Here is a 15,355-nt window from a genome sequence, read left to right as displayed (position 1 = left end):
TTTTTAAACCCATTATGAAGCCATGTGGTTTAACTTCATTAGAATAAAGGAGACAATATACAGACTGTACATCTACATCTAAGACCTGATATATCAATTTACACATGACCAGTAACTTTCTTCTTCCAGGAAATATAGTCTGCATCTTTGCATGTCAGTTTCATTACACTCCCAAGTGCTGTGAAATTGCAAACCCTATGCTGGTCAAAGAATGCAAATCAATGAGTAAACATCCAAGGTTATGGCAAGATCGATGGGATCTACATTAATGAACAAACAGGTAATGTTTTACATAATCTCACATGATACCTAGCGGCTTGTTCCTTTCATTCATTCATTCATTCGTTCGTTCATTTTCTACCACTTATCAGAACTTCTCGGGTCACGGGGAGCCTGTGCTCAGGCGTCATCGGGCATCAAGGCAGGATACACCCTGGACGGAGTGCCAACCCATCACAGGGCACACACACACACTCTCATTCACTCACACACTCACACACTACGGACAATTTTCCAGAGATGCCAATCAATCTACCATGCATGTCTTTGGACCGGAGGAGGAAACCGGAGTACCCGGAGGAAACCCCCGAGGCACGGGGAGAACATGCAAACTCCACACACACAAGGTGGAGGCGGGAAACGACCCCCCAACCCTGGATGTGTGAGGCGAACGTGCTAACCACTAAGCCACCGTGTCCCCCTGGTGGCTTGTTCGTGTTCACTGTAAATAAGACATGCAAGTATCATACAGTTTTAGCCCTGCTTGAACTGAATTAGTCTTCAGAAACCAGTTTTTAGTAGTAGGATCTTTTTAGATTTACTATTGCGCCACTACTCGTAGGTTAAGCAAGATAATGAGCTACAGAAAGCACCAAAGTTCCCATTGTCTCTGGGAATCTGGGATGAACTTTGATTAGAATTCTCACTTGCCATTAATGGATATGGCTTCCAATCCTTGAAGCTTCTGGATAACCGTCTGAATGATATCACATCTCTTTTTTAGCTACTCATGGAAAGACACATCTAAATTTGAAAGACACGTACTGTATATGTGGAACCTTGGGCAAGGTGTCTACCCAATGTGAAGTCATTCCAAAGATTCATCAGGCCGTTATTTCAGCCTAAATGAAGAACCCACCACACTCATTCTGGTGAGTCTATGCTACCAAATCAATACAGTGTCATTGCAGCCCTGAGTGTAACAACAGTTTTCTCTGACTTATTTGTGGATCAGATGGACATTGTTTCATACTAAGTGGATAACATATCGCTAAGATATGCTGACCTGGTGTAGGAAATGCCCTACCAAATCACTACCCTATCGTTACAGGGACAATATTCCTTCTGCAAGGTAATGTTCTGTTAACTGATCAGTCTTCATTGGTTATTTGGTGGACGTGCAGAAGAGATGGGATTTCCAAACAGTCTCCCAATGATTTAATTTTTTTTTTCTCCAGAGCAATGATGCAATGATGCATTGTCTATTCGACAATGATGTCGAATAGAAGGTGCTTTGTTGCTGTCTGGGATTCACTGAGACACATTCATGTTAACACTGCAACTATGATGTTGCCATGTGTGTCTCATACAACCTCTGAACATGGTTTGTGTCATCGGATTATTTACTCTTATTCACATCTTAACCTCCACGTGTCCGCTGACCATCAGGTAGACCAGTCCTATGCAGTTACATTTGCTGAGCCATTGTATGTATCCAACATAATTAAATAAAAAAATAGATGACTGCTTTCTCTACAATAACAGCAACCATTGGCAAGACATGCTACATGTGTGTATTGCAGTGTGTATTGTTAGATGCTATTCCAGTGTTGTCTTAAAAGTCTAATTAAATCGTGTTTGTATAATGCTTTTAACAAAAAGCATTATACAAACCAAATCCATTAAAATCGGGTACCAAATCCATTAGCATGTAACCTGTGAGACTCGGAGGATCTGTCTTACGGAGTCACTCATTCAAAGTAATGATATTGCTGTTCCTTCTGCTTTTGTGCTTATTTAAGGCTGTTCGCCTTGTATAAGGTCCAATTCTGTATGGGATTTGATCTAGGGGCTCTCTGCAACATCCATGACCTTCCATGATCATCCTATCCCTTCACCAGAGGACTTTCAGGTGGAAGCAATATCTGTGCAAAGATGATCTAATCTCATCTCAAAGTTAAATGGACAAAATATGGACAGAAACATCACTGTGCTAAGAAAGCACCAGGAGGTCTGTAGGGTGGAATATGAAAGTGTTACTTCGCACTTGACACCCCCCCCCCTCCCTCCCTACCACTTGGTGTGTGCATGAAACTGTATTAGGCCTCTGTGGTTGATATGGGATGAGAGCTATACATCAGCCACAAGCTCTCCATAGAAAAAGTGCATCTGGCCATCAAGTGAGCAGACCACACACTCCTATAGTATCTATTGGGATGGGCCTCAGACCAAGGACCATTCTAGAGGCTTCAGGACACCAACGTGCAAATCACCCTGCGGTACCTGTACAGTCAGGTATTTAAGTGGAAGTCCTACGGACTTTAGGAGGAATTGATGGCTGTGAGAGATATCCTATCTCACTGGGGGAGGATTCAGCTTGGACAACAAACAGCATAATGAATGAACGCCATCACTCGTGTTAGACTACGGCTGAACGATTTCCATGCTGTGCGTTTTGCATTCTTGTGCTGACACTCAGGTGCAGAGCTGGTGTAGAACCGAGATACCCGAGATGTTACAGACAGTGTCCTGCTGAGCCTGCGGGTGCCAGCGCATGCTATACAATTTTCTGTGTTTTTTCATTTCTTTTTTGAGAATATAAAATAAACAACACACTGCCCTTTCTGACATGTGCCTCCATTTTCAATTCCCTTCCACCTGCCAGGGTATTACAGCCCTATAATTGTTTCTTCACTGACTCACACCATTCTGAACACAGTCCTGGGAATGTTAGCATAAAATTTCATTAAACCAGAAAAAGTACCGTAATGCAATATTTACATTTTTACGGCATTTAGCAGACACCCTCATCCAGAGTGACTTACAACTGAGCATTAAGGGCCTTGCTCAGGGGCCCAGCAGTGGCAGCTTGGTGGACCTGGGGTTCAAACCCATGACCTTCCGATCAGTAGCCCAACACCTTAACCACTGAGCTACCACATCCCACATCCCACAATACAAGCAAGAGCAACAGATAAACTGTTACATTTTTAGGAATCGTCATTACGTTGTCATTTCTTTCCTGGGCCACTTAAAGAAATGTGGTGTTCATGATTAAGTCTTGCTTTTCTTATACACAAGCTATGTGAAGTCTGTTTGGCAGACTCTTAACTGGCAAAGCGTCTTCATTAAACCAGAAGTGAAAATACTGGAAAATTTTGAAATGTAGTGTGTGTAATCATACTTGGCCAAAGATTCACAACATACTGAGAGGCACTCGTTATTGCTTGCTGTACTGCCTTTCCGAGAACCGTAAACAGCTGTTCCTTGGTTCTGCCAAAAAACTCTAGAAGCTGCCATTCACACAATCTGCCAGTCTAAGGCACTCGATCAAGCTTACTATGTCATGATGCCAGAGAATCCCAAAATCACCAATACCTGTTATTTGCGTATACAAAATAATAATAGTTGTTAGTGGGCGGGTCATAGACTAAAATTAAAGATGAAGGAAAAGATGAAATTATGTTATTACTCACAAACTGTATAGGTTTGTTGATACGTGACGTGACATAAGGCTAAGTACCTGTACGGTGACCCATACTCAGAATTTGTTCTCTGCATTTGACCCATCCAAAGTGCACACACACACCGTGAACACACACCCGGAGCAGTGGTCACCCATTTATGTGCTGCGGCACCCAGGGAGCAGTTGGGGGGTTTGGTGCCTTGCTCAAGGGCACCTCAGTCGTGGCTGGCCAGAGACTCGAACCCACAACCTTTGGGTTACGAATCAGACTCTCTAACCATTAGGCCACGACTGCCCCAAATACAATACAATATGCAAATACAGGTATCTAATTCCTAGATAGTTCTGATCATACTTAGGGTCTAATAAAGTTTTGAAAGTTTTATTATTAAATAATATGTTTATTGGGTTTACATTAGAGATATAGTTGAATGTAGTATGTTTTCCAGACAGATACAAATATGAATAGGAAAGTATTCAGAATCAGAAAGAGCTTTAGTGCTAGGTATGTTTTCATGTTTTCACATGCAAGGAGTTTGTTTTAGTGACAGAAGCCGCCCAGTGTAACAGAATGACATATAAAATATAGACAGATTGCACAGTATGTACAAATGTACAAGTGTGAAATGAGCAATTGAAATATACAATATAGGCAATTTGTATGTACGTGGGGGGAAGTGGTGGCATGGGGGAGTAGTGGTTAGAGAGTTTGACTCCTAATCTTAAGGTTGTGGGATCGGGTCTCGGGCCAGCGATACCACGACTGAGGTGCCCTTGAGTAAGATGTCATGTCACTTTCACTTTCTTTACAAATGTACAAGTGTGAAACGTTCACTTGAAATATACACAGTATGTGTTTTAAGTAAATAGTGTGTAAGAATAGTCTGTGTTCTGTGTATGTTATGTGTTCATCAGATGGATTGCCTGAGAGAAGAAACTGTTCCTATGTCTGGTCATTCTGGTGCTCAGGGTAAGAACCGGGTGCTGGTTCAGAGCTAGCGGTGGGGCTGGTTCAAAGTTGGTTCCACTGGCGAACCTTCTAAGAACCGGTTTGCCTTTCCACCGGCTAGAGAGCATCACAGCGCTGAGTGTGACGTCACTGTATACGTGTCACGTGTCCCAGCAACGTTAGCGCAGCAGCGGCAAACACAAACACAACAACAATGGCGTATGTCGCTTTACTGTTAATGCTCATGGTGAACCTACATCGGCATTCTTAAGGTACGTTATCAAAAAGGGGTCTAGAGTGATTGTTTTTGCCCTTTTGCTCACTCTGGAGAAGTACAGGTCTTGCAGAGTGTTGTGCCAATCGTTCGCTCAGCAGTCCGGACTATACCCTCTGTAGTCTTCTGAGGTCAGATTTGGATTTGGTAGCTGAGCTGAACTTGAGTTGTAATTGAGGACACTGTTTCAGCAGATCCTGTGGCAGATCTGCTGGGCCTTTTTCACAGTGGAGTCTATGTGAATGTCCCACTTCTGGTCCTGTGAGATTGTGGTTCCCAGGAATCTGAATGACTCCACTGCTGTCACAATGCTGTCCATGATGGTAAGTGGGGGGAGAGCAGGGGGGTTTCTCCTGAAGTCCATGATCATCCCTACTGTCTTGAGCATGTTCAACTCCAGGTTGTTAAGACTGCACCAGACAGACAGCCGTTCAACCATCAGTCTGTAAGCAGACTCGTCACCGTCCCGGATGAGGCCGATCGGTGTGGTGTCGTCTGCAGACTTCAGGAGCTTGACAGAGGGGTCATTAGAGGTGCAGTCATTTGTGTATAGGGAGAAGAGCAGTGGGGAGAGGACACAACCCTGAGGGGCGCCAGTGCTGATGGTGCGGGTGCTGGATTTGAGTTTTCCCAGTCGCACTAGCTGCTGCCTGTCTGTCAGAAAGCTGGTGATCCACTGACAGACAGAGGAGGGCACGGACAGCTGGGTTAATTTGGGATGGAGGAGTGATGGGTTGATGGTGTTAAAGGCAGAGCAGAAGTCCACAAACAGGATCCTCACATAAGTCCCTGGTCTGTCCAGATGCTGCAGAACATAATGCAGTCCCATGTTGACTGCATCATTCACAGACCTGTTTGCTCTGTAGGAAAACTGCAAAGGGCCCAGCGATGTCCTTCAGATAAGCCAGAACCAGTCTTTCAAATGATTTCATGACCACAGATGTTAGAGCCACAGGTCTGTAGTCATTAAGTCCGGTAATTTTGGATTTCTTTCAGACGGGGATGATGGTGGAGCTTTTGAAGCATAGCACAGGTTTTAAGACAGGCTGGTGACAGGCATTTGGTTAAGACTCAAGACTGGGATGCTGAAGAACATGACAAAAATAGCCAGCATGAAGTTGGTAGGAAAAAGAAACATGAATGGACAATGCTGCATGCTACATTAAGAGCATCCATAGTAACTAGTCAGGGTTGAGGTTTAAAATAAAACTTCCAGTTTGTTTACATTTTGGGAAATAAAACGATCCGATTTATAAGAACATCTATAAGTTTGAGTCTACAGATCAAGTTTGAAATCAGTTATGAACTGGGTTAATGTAGCCAGGGCTGGGAAAAGAACCACTTTCACCACCTGTAAAGGAAGTGGCAGATCATGGTTCAAGACTTCATGGCTTTTTGAGTAGGTGTGTAACCCACACATACCGTATGTTAGAGGCTGTTTCTAAACCTAACGCTTGTTTGCAAGCTAGAGCCATGAGAGAAAGTAGCTCATAAACAGGCTATGCAAGCCCAAGCAAGAAGCAAACAACAAACCAGAAACCTACCATGGAAACAGACTCAAAATATCATACAGTATGCCTGCTGCTCAACCATACTCAGACAGAGCTTGAAAAAACACCAGGCAAGCACAAAAGCAAGCCTGTGAATTATAAGAATTTTGACTATTTTGGCATCGAACTAACCAGATTTTATACCAAGCATCAAATGCTTTAAATTTTTAAAGTGATCACAGTTTCTTACAAAAAACACATAAACACACACACACACACACACACACACACACACACACACACACACACACACACACACACACACACACACAAGCCACACATTTGTCCTCGTGTGTCATTTCTATTTTTATTTGACTGTGTTTAAATGATCGACCTTTCTTTTCAATCATCTATCGTCTGTTCATGATGTGTTTCTGTTGTGTCAAAAATAGATAGATAGATAGATAGATAGATAGATAGATAGATAGATAGATAGATAGATAGATAGATAGATAGATAGATAGATAAATAAAACGAGATGAAATCTCAGGGTTTTCCACCTCATGGCTCTACTGCAACAAACCAATGCAAGACTTTATACCAGTTCCTCTCTGGCCCACCATGAGAGGAACTAAAATATGTGCCGAACTCTAGGTGGCTCATAAAGCTATTCCAAGAGACTGGAATAATCTAATTAGTTCGATGACGACGACGACTGCCACAGTGTATTAATGCATTCTGACAACGATCGTCATCACCATTCGGTTCCGGTTTCATAGAGGCATCCAGTCCATCTGCCTTGCAAAAAAATCTTAAAAAGATCCCGTCGATCATCCTGGAAGATGTACAGAATCATGATTGTTATGAACCTGTCAGAAAAAGGATACCACCATGAAGAATGTACAGCAGCAGTTTTTGTGCATAGCTATGACTCAACAAGTCAAGTTCAAACTTGCTGGCTTGCTGAATCATACTGCGGAATTTCTCTTCGACGGTTACTTCTTTTTCTGACTAATGATGCTTAACCAGACCGCGGTTATTACGGCCCAGACTCCCGTCTCTTAATATGCATCTGAAGCGGTTCAAGTCTCTCTCCTTGAAATGATTATGTTGTGCATACTGAAATGATTCATTGGTACTAAAGGACTGCCTATCCTCAGTTTGAATTGGCTTGTCCTTTTGATCGTTTCTAGACCTCCAAAACTGCATTTTAAAAAATATTCCTGTCTGTAACAATAACATCCATTAGAAAGCACCAAGAAAAAACCTGAAAACGATGGTCTGAGTGCCTTCCCAGCAGAGGGCGACAGATAAAAGCATGGAGTTCAAAATTGAGTTTAAATATTTAATTATATATATATATATATTTACCACAAGGGGGCACGGTGGCTTAGTGGTTAGCACGTTTGCCTCACACATCCAGGGTTGGGGGCTCAATTCCCGCCTCCGCCTTGTGTGTGTGGAGTTTGCATGTTCTCCCCGTGCCTCTGGGGTTTCCTCCGGGTATTCCGGTTTCCTCCCCCGGTCCAAAGACATGCATCGTAGGTTGATTGGCATCTCTGGAAAATTGTCCGTAGTGTGTGTGTGTGTGTGTGTGAGTGAATGAGAGTGTGTGTGTGCCCTGCGATGGGTTGGTACTCCGTCCAGGGTGTATCCTGCCTCGATGCCCGATGACGCCTGAGATAGGCACAGGCTCCCCGTGACCCGAGAAGTTCGGATAAACAGTAGAAAATGAAAGAATGAATGAATGAATGAATAAATATATTTGCCACATACCCTCTACAGTGACATTGTGGTGTATGTAGAAATGTTGGAGAGCAAATTTTAACCTTGGTTAGTTAAAAAAATAAAATAATAATAAAAAATAAAAAAAATCTGGGATTATAAAGGTGGAAATACACCCTGGACAGGATGCCACACACACACACACACACACACAGCCACACACACACACACACACACCCTCAGGGCAACATTATCTGCTGCACCATGTGCTGTCCAAAAGAAAACATTACATAGTAAAAAACAATCAACAGCATACAAGTTGCCTCAGGAATGCTACATAAAGCAAACCAAAGAAAAGCTGTCCTGTACTAGTTCCCTGTTCTAGACCAAAGGACACACTGCTACCCCACTGTATTCATATCAGCTGGGATTACAGAGGATTCCTCTGCGTCATCCATCATCCGGTCATGACGGCAATTCAATTCAGCTCCTGCTTTACCACAGCCATCTATTCACATCAGAACTAAATGATAACAGAGTACATAATACACTACACACACACACACACACACACACACACACACACACATACACATACGTAGGTAGCCAAATGTTTTTGTGGTATCAGGCCATCAGATCACATTGAAAAAATCTATTAAAGTTTGTTTTGCCTTTTTTGTCTGTAGCACAGTGTGAAATCCAAATATTAAGGCACTAACCTCTTCTCATTAGAGGTGTACTATGATGTGCCTCAGCCAGTTTCCCTTTGAAGATTATGCCTACACACACACACACACACACACACACACACACACACACACACACACGACACACAACCACAGCATGGGAATGGCAATTAGTTTCTTTCACAAAAACATACATGAAAGCGAATTAGCAGGCAGAGGTTTACAGTTTTGGACACATTGAAAACGCACAAAATATAAAAGCATCAGACGACAAACGACTGAATCCAAGTTCTGTTGAGAAAATAGGATGATCTGGAGGTTGGTTGCTAATGCTACATTTCCACAAATTTGCTCATATGCTCAAACCTTGACTTATATAACAGAGTGAAGGTGAAATAAGTGTGAACATCCAGACCCAACACTGTGATCATACATTGCTAGTTTAAGCGTGTGGAAAATGAACATGAGAAATAAACAAATCTTGTGTAGAAATCACACGTGGCTAAAGAAACGCTCGTGCACTTTCATCACTCGATTCACAGCAGGTTTTAAGGAGAAGACGAGATGTAAATCAACTCCAGATCACTTCACAGCATTACTGTAAATCAATGTGAATCGTTATTGATAACTACATTATTTCTACATCTTTGTGTCTTTAGACATCTTAATCAAATTTGTACAATTTATGCCAAATTAAATTAAATAACGTGTTTTTTCCCCTCAAAACTTCTTTAAACACCCTAACTATAGATTGTTTTTAATTATTTATTGAAAAAAAAAAACAGATCAATCATATTAAACATTTTGTACACAATATTTAGTATGGGAATATTTGTCTACTTTTTTTTAAAATTCTCAAATTTTTGTTTAAAATTAAATATTTTACATTTGATTGTTGTTTTTTTTGTTTGTTTTTCATGTGTAAGGTTTAATATTGCAGCACACAAAGGTCTGTTTCCTGTTTCTTGATGTAATGTATGAATGTCAGAATTAATATGGTGTGCAAAAATTAAAATAAAAAAATGTATATAAATTTTTAACATTTTTAATCATTTCTCCATTAGAATAAATATTGTGAGAATTAAAACCAGCTGTAAACACTAATAATACTAATAAATACAAATAAAAAAAATATTTACTGTACAACTATCTATCTATCTATCTATCTATCTATCTATCTATCTATCTATCTATCTATCTATTGTATATATTTGGGGTTTTTTGCAGCTATATACATAGACCCCAGGTAGGAGTGTTAAGTTGTAGAATATACTATATATATAAAAAACTCAATGTCAAGAGTGAAGTGAAAGATTAAGAAATAACGTAGAGAGAAGCATAGAGAGAAGGAAACTCCTTGGGTTTAATTAGAGCAGGCATGGATTTGTGAAGACGTGATAAATTGATGATGAGCTGCAGCTGAGCTTTGCTGAAGAGCTCGAGTTCGGCCTGTAGTTGTGAATTTCTCACACTGAAAATTAAAGAAACAACAACAACAACAAAAAAGATTTAAAACACAATATTTTGCAGGATGACAAACGATGGGATTAAAAAAAAAGGGAAAGCACCAGGTGACAAAAAGTCTTCCAAAAGGAAAGGGAAGAGGAGGGAGACGTATGCTGTGTATATCTATAAAGTCTTGAAGCAGGTTGGTCTTCCTCATTCTTCATCTTAAACTTTTGACTTTAGACCACAGTGTTAAACGGATCCAGTGCTCAGTTTTCTTTCTAGTGTCGACATTAGATAAAACACTCAATTTGAACTGAACATAAAATACACATATTGGAATACAACAGCACAGAATTTCCATTAGTGACAATGAAGGTGCGTTACACGTTGGAACACTGATGCTAAGAATCAATAATAAAAAAGTTTTGGGGAAATATGACGCCATTTCCAGTAAGGGAACATGGTTAGCATCGATGCTCTGTGGTTTTTGTGGATTTTTTATATTCAATTAAATAATTTTGTGGATGAATCAGTCTTAAACAGGCCGACTCGGTGATCAGATCAGTGCCCTGAACTAGAGAGTTAATTGAAACGCACCTTTAGATCATGGCATTGTTGATGATGATAATTAAACCAAAAAAAAAAAAAAATGTCGGTTGGTCTTTCAAAGCTTCGTGCTCTCCAATCTGTCCTTATTGTAGCCTCAGCCTCCTGATCTTGTCTGAAAGGATGTGCTCTTATGCTGTTAGATGTGTTTTGAGATGCATTTCAGATCACCACGGTTGTAAAGAGTGATCATTTAGAGTTCTGTAGCCTTCCCTGATCTGTTTCCCCCCCGACTACTTTTTTTTGCAGGTGCATCCGGACACGGGCATCTCAAGCAGAGCTATGAGCATCATGAACTCGTTTGTGAACGACGTGTTCGAGCGCATCGCGACCGAGGCGTCCAGACTGACGCAGTACAACAAGCGCTCGACCATCACGAGCCGCGAGGTGCAAACCGCCGTGCGCCTGCTGCTGCCGGGGGAACTCGCCAAACACGCCGTGTCCGAGGGCACCAAAGCCGTCACCAAGTACACTAGCTCCAAGTGAGCCAGGTTTGCCCTGGATTAGACAATATTTGGAAATAAAATTGCACAAATGACAGTCTTCTGAGTGGTGTTTGTCTCACGTTCATTCGTTTAGACAGAATAAAAGAAGAGAGTTTTCCTTGTTTGTGCAATACAGCCTCAAAAGGTGCAGTGATTTTATTCACAATATTCAAATTGATCTGCGAAACAGATAGAAAAACTTTAGGCTGGTCCATAATTTTTATTTTGATTTTAGATATAATCAGTGTAGAGTAAATCGTGTTTACAATTTATAATACAATGATTATTTGTTTACAATAAACAATATAATTGTTGGATTGTTTTTATAATCATATGCTCATCACAGTAATACGTTTTATTATTAATTGTATAATTCTTAATTCACAAATGTGATGGTAAATAAAAGCTAGGAATAACAAAATCAAATGTTTTGTTAAAAAATAGGAAATACAAATAAAAGAAAAAACAAGAATGAGAGGAAATGAACAAAAAGCAATCATGAAAATCGAAACAAGTATGAGCAAAAGCAAGAGAATACCTTTTACTAAAAGAAAAACAGAAGGAAAAACAAACTAAAATAAGACTTATTAGAAATGAAAAAAGTTTATAGAATTGGAATAATACAAAAGTTATTTTATTAAAAATAAATGATAGTAAATAGAGTTTATAAAAGTAGAAGAGGTCATAAAATAATTTGTACATAACACAATAAAAACACATAAGAACACATGTAGTTCAGTAGAGAAAGCTAAAGGTGAAATAAAAACAAACTCAAAAATAGAAAGGAAGTTTGTGGAATAAAATATCGGTAGAAATAGTAAAAAATACTGATTTGAAATATACACCTTAGATTTGAGAGCCGTTAATACGTCTGTGTTCACGTCAGCATGAGTATGACGTTTCACATACTGTGTACAGTAAAGGCATAGCATCATGTTGTATAGTAACACAATTACCACTAGATGGCGGCATTTGAGAACTTTTAAGTGGTCAATGTCATACATTAACGCACTGTTGTGGCAAAATAATCGCCAACAAGGTCGTGTAAAGAACGACATGCTTTCCATCCGTTTACAATTATATTTAATGTTCCTGTGTTCTCTCTTATAGCTTTTTTTGTTGGTGTTGTTTTACCAAAAAACCACAACGACATTCCATTGTCAAGTTTAAAGTTTATAGTCCTCATAACCACAGATCTCAGTGAGACTTCAGGCAAACTACAGAACATATATCAACAAGAATAAAAGCAAAATACATTTTATATGTACAAATATATGTATAGGTTTATATATTAGCATATTGAGCTATGTTCTGAAAATGCAGTTGCTCATTGTACATGATGGAAGACGTCACTGTATGTTAACAGATGTGTTATGAATTTTCAGTGGTTGTCTCCAGGCTGATGGCAGTGTGTTGAACAGTCTATTAAAGTTACAGCTTTACCTCTAACTGACTTACAAAGCACTGAAGAGACTCCTTACATCCATGTCAAATACATGTACAGAAAAGCGTTTTGAATCTGTTTACTTTGTCTACTAAGTCCTTTTAACGAGTTGTTTCTATAGAAACAATAACTTGTGAGAACAAACTCATTATATTATACATCAACCTCTGATTTGAATTACTGCCGGAACTACTTTCAGAACTGATTTTAGAGAAAATTAGCTGAAAGACTTTTTTTTTGTAATTCTCTAGAACGCGAGCAGCTAACACCTACGACACTAGTGTGGTAGCTTAAGTTTCTGCTTAATTGAATTGACTTAATTTAAGATAACAAGCTGAGTTAAGAGAGTGGATCTGGGCATAAGGTTTAGAACATTTTCATTTGTAGCTTGTGAATTTAGCCATGCTAATGCCTTCTGGCGATCATTTTCTCAAATGGCTGATTGGTTTAAATGTGTCTCAACCTCATCAGTAAAGTTTTGACCAAGGAATATGCAACTCTGAGCTTCCAAAAATTATTTAAATAAATAATACAAGATTTTGATCAAAACAAAAACTGTAATTCAAAATTGTTAAAATTTACCATTTTGTTAAATTAGCATCATTTGTCTGGTAAATCTCTGATCATTTAATTTTATTGATTCTAGTTCTCAATGAAAACACAACATATTTCTGTCCTAAAAGTTTATATTCCGGATCGGCAATCAGCCTTAGAATAAATTTACAGTTGAATTAAACACAAACAAACAAACAAAATAAAAACTTCACATGAAATTTACACATGCTTTGTGCTTTTTAGACAATTATGTTTTTTCACCAAACATTATGTCTTTTAGTTTTAGTTTTTTTCTTTTATTAGTTTTTTTAGTTTTGATTTTATTCAATAGTTTTTAAAGTAACTTTAAAAAAAATTCATCAGGTTTTTTTTAAACGTGAATATTTTAGGATAATTCAATCATTTAAAGTTTTCACGTTTTGAAATCCAATTAATTTATTTTTTACATGTGAATCATTCTAACACAAAATAATTCATTTCCAGGTCATTTCTATTTCCCTTTATTGATGAATTAATTAATCAATTAATTCATTACTTTTAACGTGACTAATTTCTTTTACACGATTTCACACATTTCATTTAGAATCCCATGAACAGTTTTAAATGAGATTTTTTTTTTGTCCTTTTGTTTTCCACATCATATTACTTTTAATATATGATTTACTTATTTCCACATGATTTCCTTAACCGATTCATTTCGTTTTATAGATTTTGTACATGAATCAATTCTTTTCCCATGAGATTTTTTTCAGACTTGTGTTTAAATGTCACCCCCACCACCACCACCACCACCACCACATATATGACATATTATTTACCATTAGGTGAGTATACAATAATCACCATTCTTACTAATTTTCATAAACATTAGACATTCTGCTTGGGTTAATAGACTGAACTATAAGCTCCAAAAAAAAAAGGTCCTAAAAGCGTCGTGTAATTAGCCTGTAGGTTGCTTTTGTTAATCAAGACTTTGGTGAACAATTTCTGCGCATAAGGACGCAGCCGTGTATTAGTTAGGTGAACTATTGTGCGCTGGAGATGGGGAGGGTGAGAGGGGGTTTAAGAGGGAGTTTTTTCAGAGCAAACGAGCAGAGGCAAAGCAGACACCTTGGTTTGAAAATAAATGGTGCTTTTTGTTTTGCATTAATCAGAGCTACAGCAACGCAGCCTGAGCAATGCCGGATGTTAATGTGGTGTATTGCGTTCCGTCTCCCTCCCCTGCTTGCTCCCTTGCTCCTGCAATGTGCCTTGATGGTCTGATGTATGCTAATGAGAGCATGTCTGTGGACGTATTACGGCGCGTGTGATAGGGTCATTAATGACAGTGTCTTAAGCACTATCATCATCATGACCATTTTCCCTCTGATCTCCCGGTTCCTCGCTGATCCCCCCTTTTCTCTCTCTCTCTCTCTCCCTCACTCTCTCTGGAGTCATTTCTCTCTCTCACTCTCTCTTCCTCACTTCCCTCTCTCGCGTTATAAGCACATTATGGATTGGGACATTAGTGACTAATGTAGTCACTGGGCCCCGCATTGTTTTGGTGTGCAAGTGCATCATTAGAAAATGTTCCACTTGGCGGGGAAGCGCGTATTAGGGGCGCTCGCGATGAAATGAGGTTGTGATCGATTGTTAAATTTATCGAGAGCTATTAGATTGAAATATGAACCTCTCAATTGTCATAATGAAGTGGGCCTCCATTTGTGCGGGGATCAACAGTACAACATATAGCGCGCTAAACTTCGCAGGTACCGACTTAAACGCTGGAAGGGTATTTTATTTATTTATTTATTTATTTATTTATTTATTTATTTATTTATTTATTTATTTGTATGTATGTTTGCCTGTTTATTTATTTATTTATTTACTTATTTATATATTTATTTGTCTGTTTATTTATTTGTTTGTCTGTCTGTCTGTCTGTTTATTTATTTATTTGTCTTTCTATTTATTTATTTATTTGCCTGTTTGTCTGTTTATTTATTTATTTGTCTGTTTGTTTATTTA

The 15,355-nt window shown here is 39.1% G+C and overlaps 1 protein-coding gene across 1 annotated transcript; it reads left to right on the top strand.

Annotated features, from left to right (window-relative positions):
* The first annotated feature begins 10,197 nt into the window (after positions 1-10,197).
* zgc:92591 (uncharacterized protein LOC436997 homolog) lies at positions 10,198-11,404 on the top strand. The gene is made up of 2 exons (XM_047811487.1): positions 10,198-10,457; positions 11,114-11,404. The coding sequence occupies exons 1-2, from the start codon at positions 10,341-10,343 to the stop codon at positions 11,348-11,350; spliced, it is 354 nt and encodes a 117-aa protein (XP_047667443.1). The 5' UTR covers positions 10,198-10,340; the 3' UTR covers positions 11,351-11,404.
* The last annotated feature ends 3,951 nt before the right edge of the window (positions 11,405-15,355 follow it).

The sequence above is a fragment of the Tachysurus fulvidraco genome, chromosome 3, assembly GCF_022655615.1.
Source record: "Tachysurus fulvidraco isolate hzauxx_2018 chromosome 3, HZAU_PFXX_2.0, whole genome shotgun sequence".
Classification (NCBI taxonomy): domain Eukaryota; kingdom Metazoa; phylum Chordata; class Actinopteri; order Siluriformes; family Bagridae; genus Tachysurus; species Tachysurus fulvidraco.
This window is presented reverse-complemented; position numbering and strand designations above follow the sequence as displayed.

What these genes read in the sequence shown, in the direction of transcription:
- zgc:92591 (XM_047811487.1), top strand. Translation starts at nt 10,341, where the DNA reads ATGACAAACGATGGGATTAAAAAAAAAGGGAAAGCACCAGGTGACAAA. An exon ending in TCTATAAAGTCTTGAAGCAG is followed by an intron (nt 10,458 to 11,113) that starts GTTGGTCTTCCT and finishes TTTTTTTTGCAG; the next exon opens with GTGCATCCGGACACGGGCAT.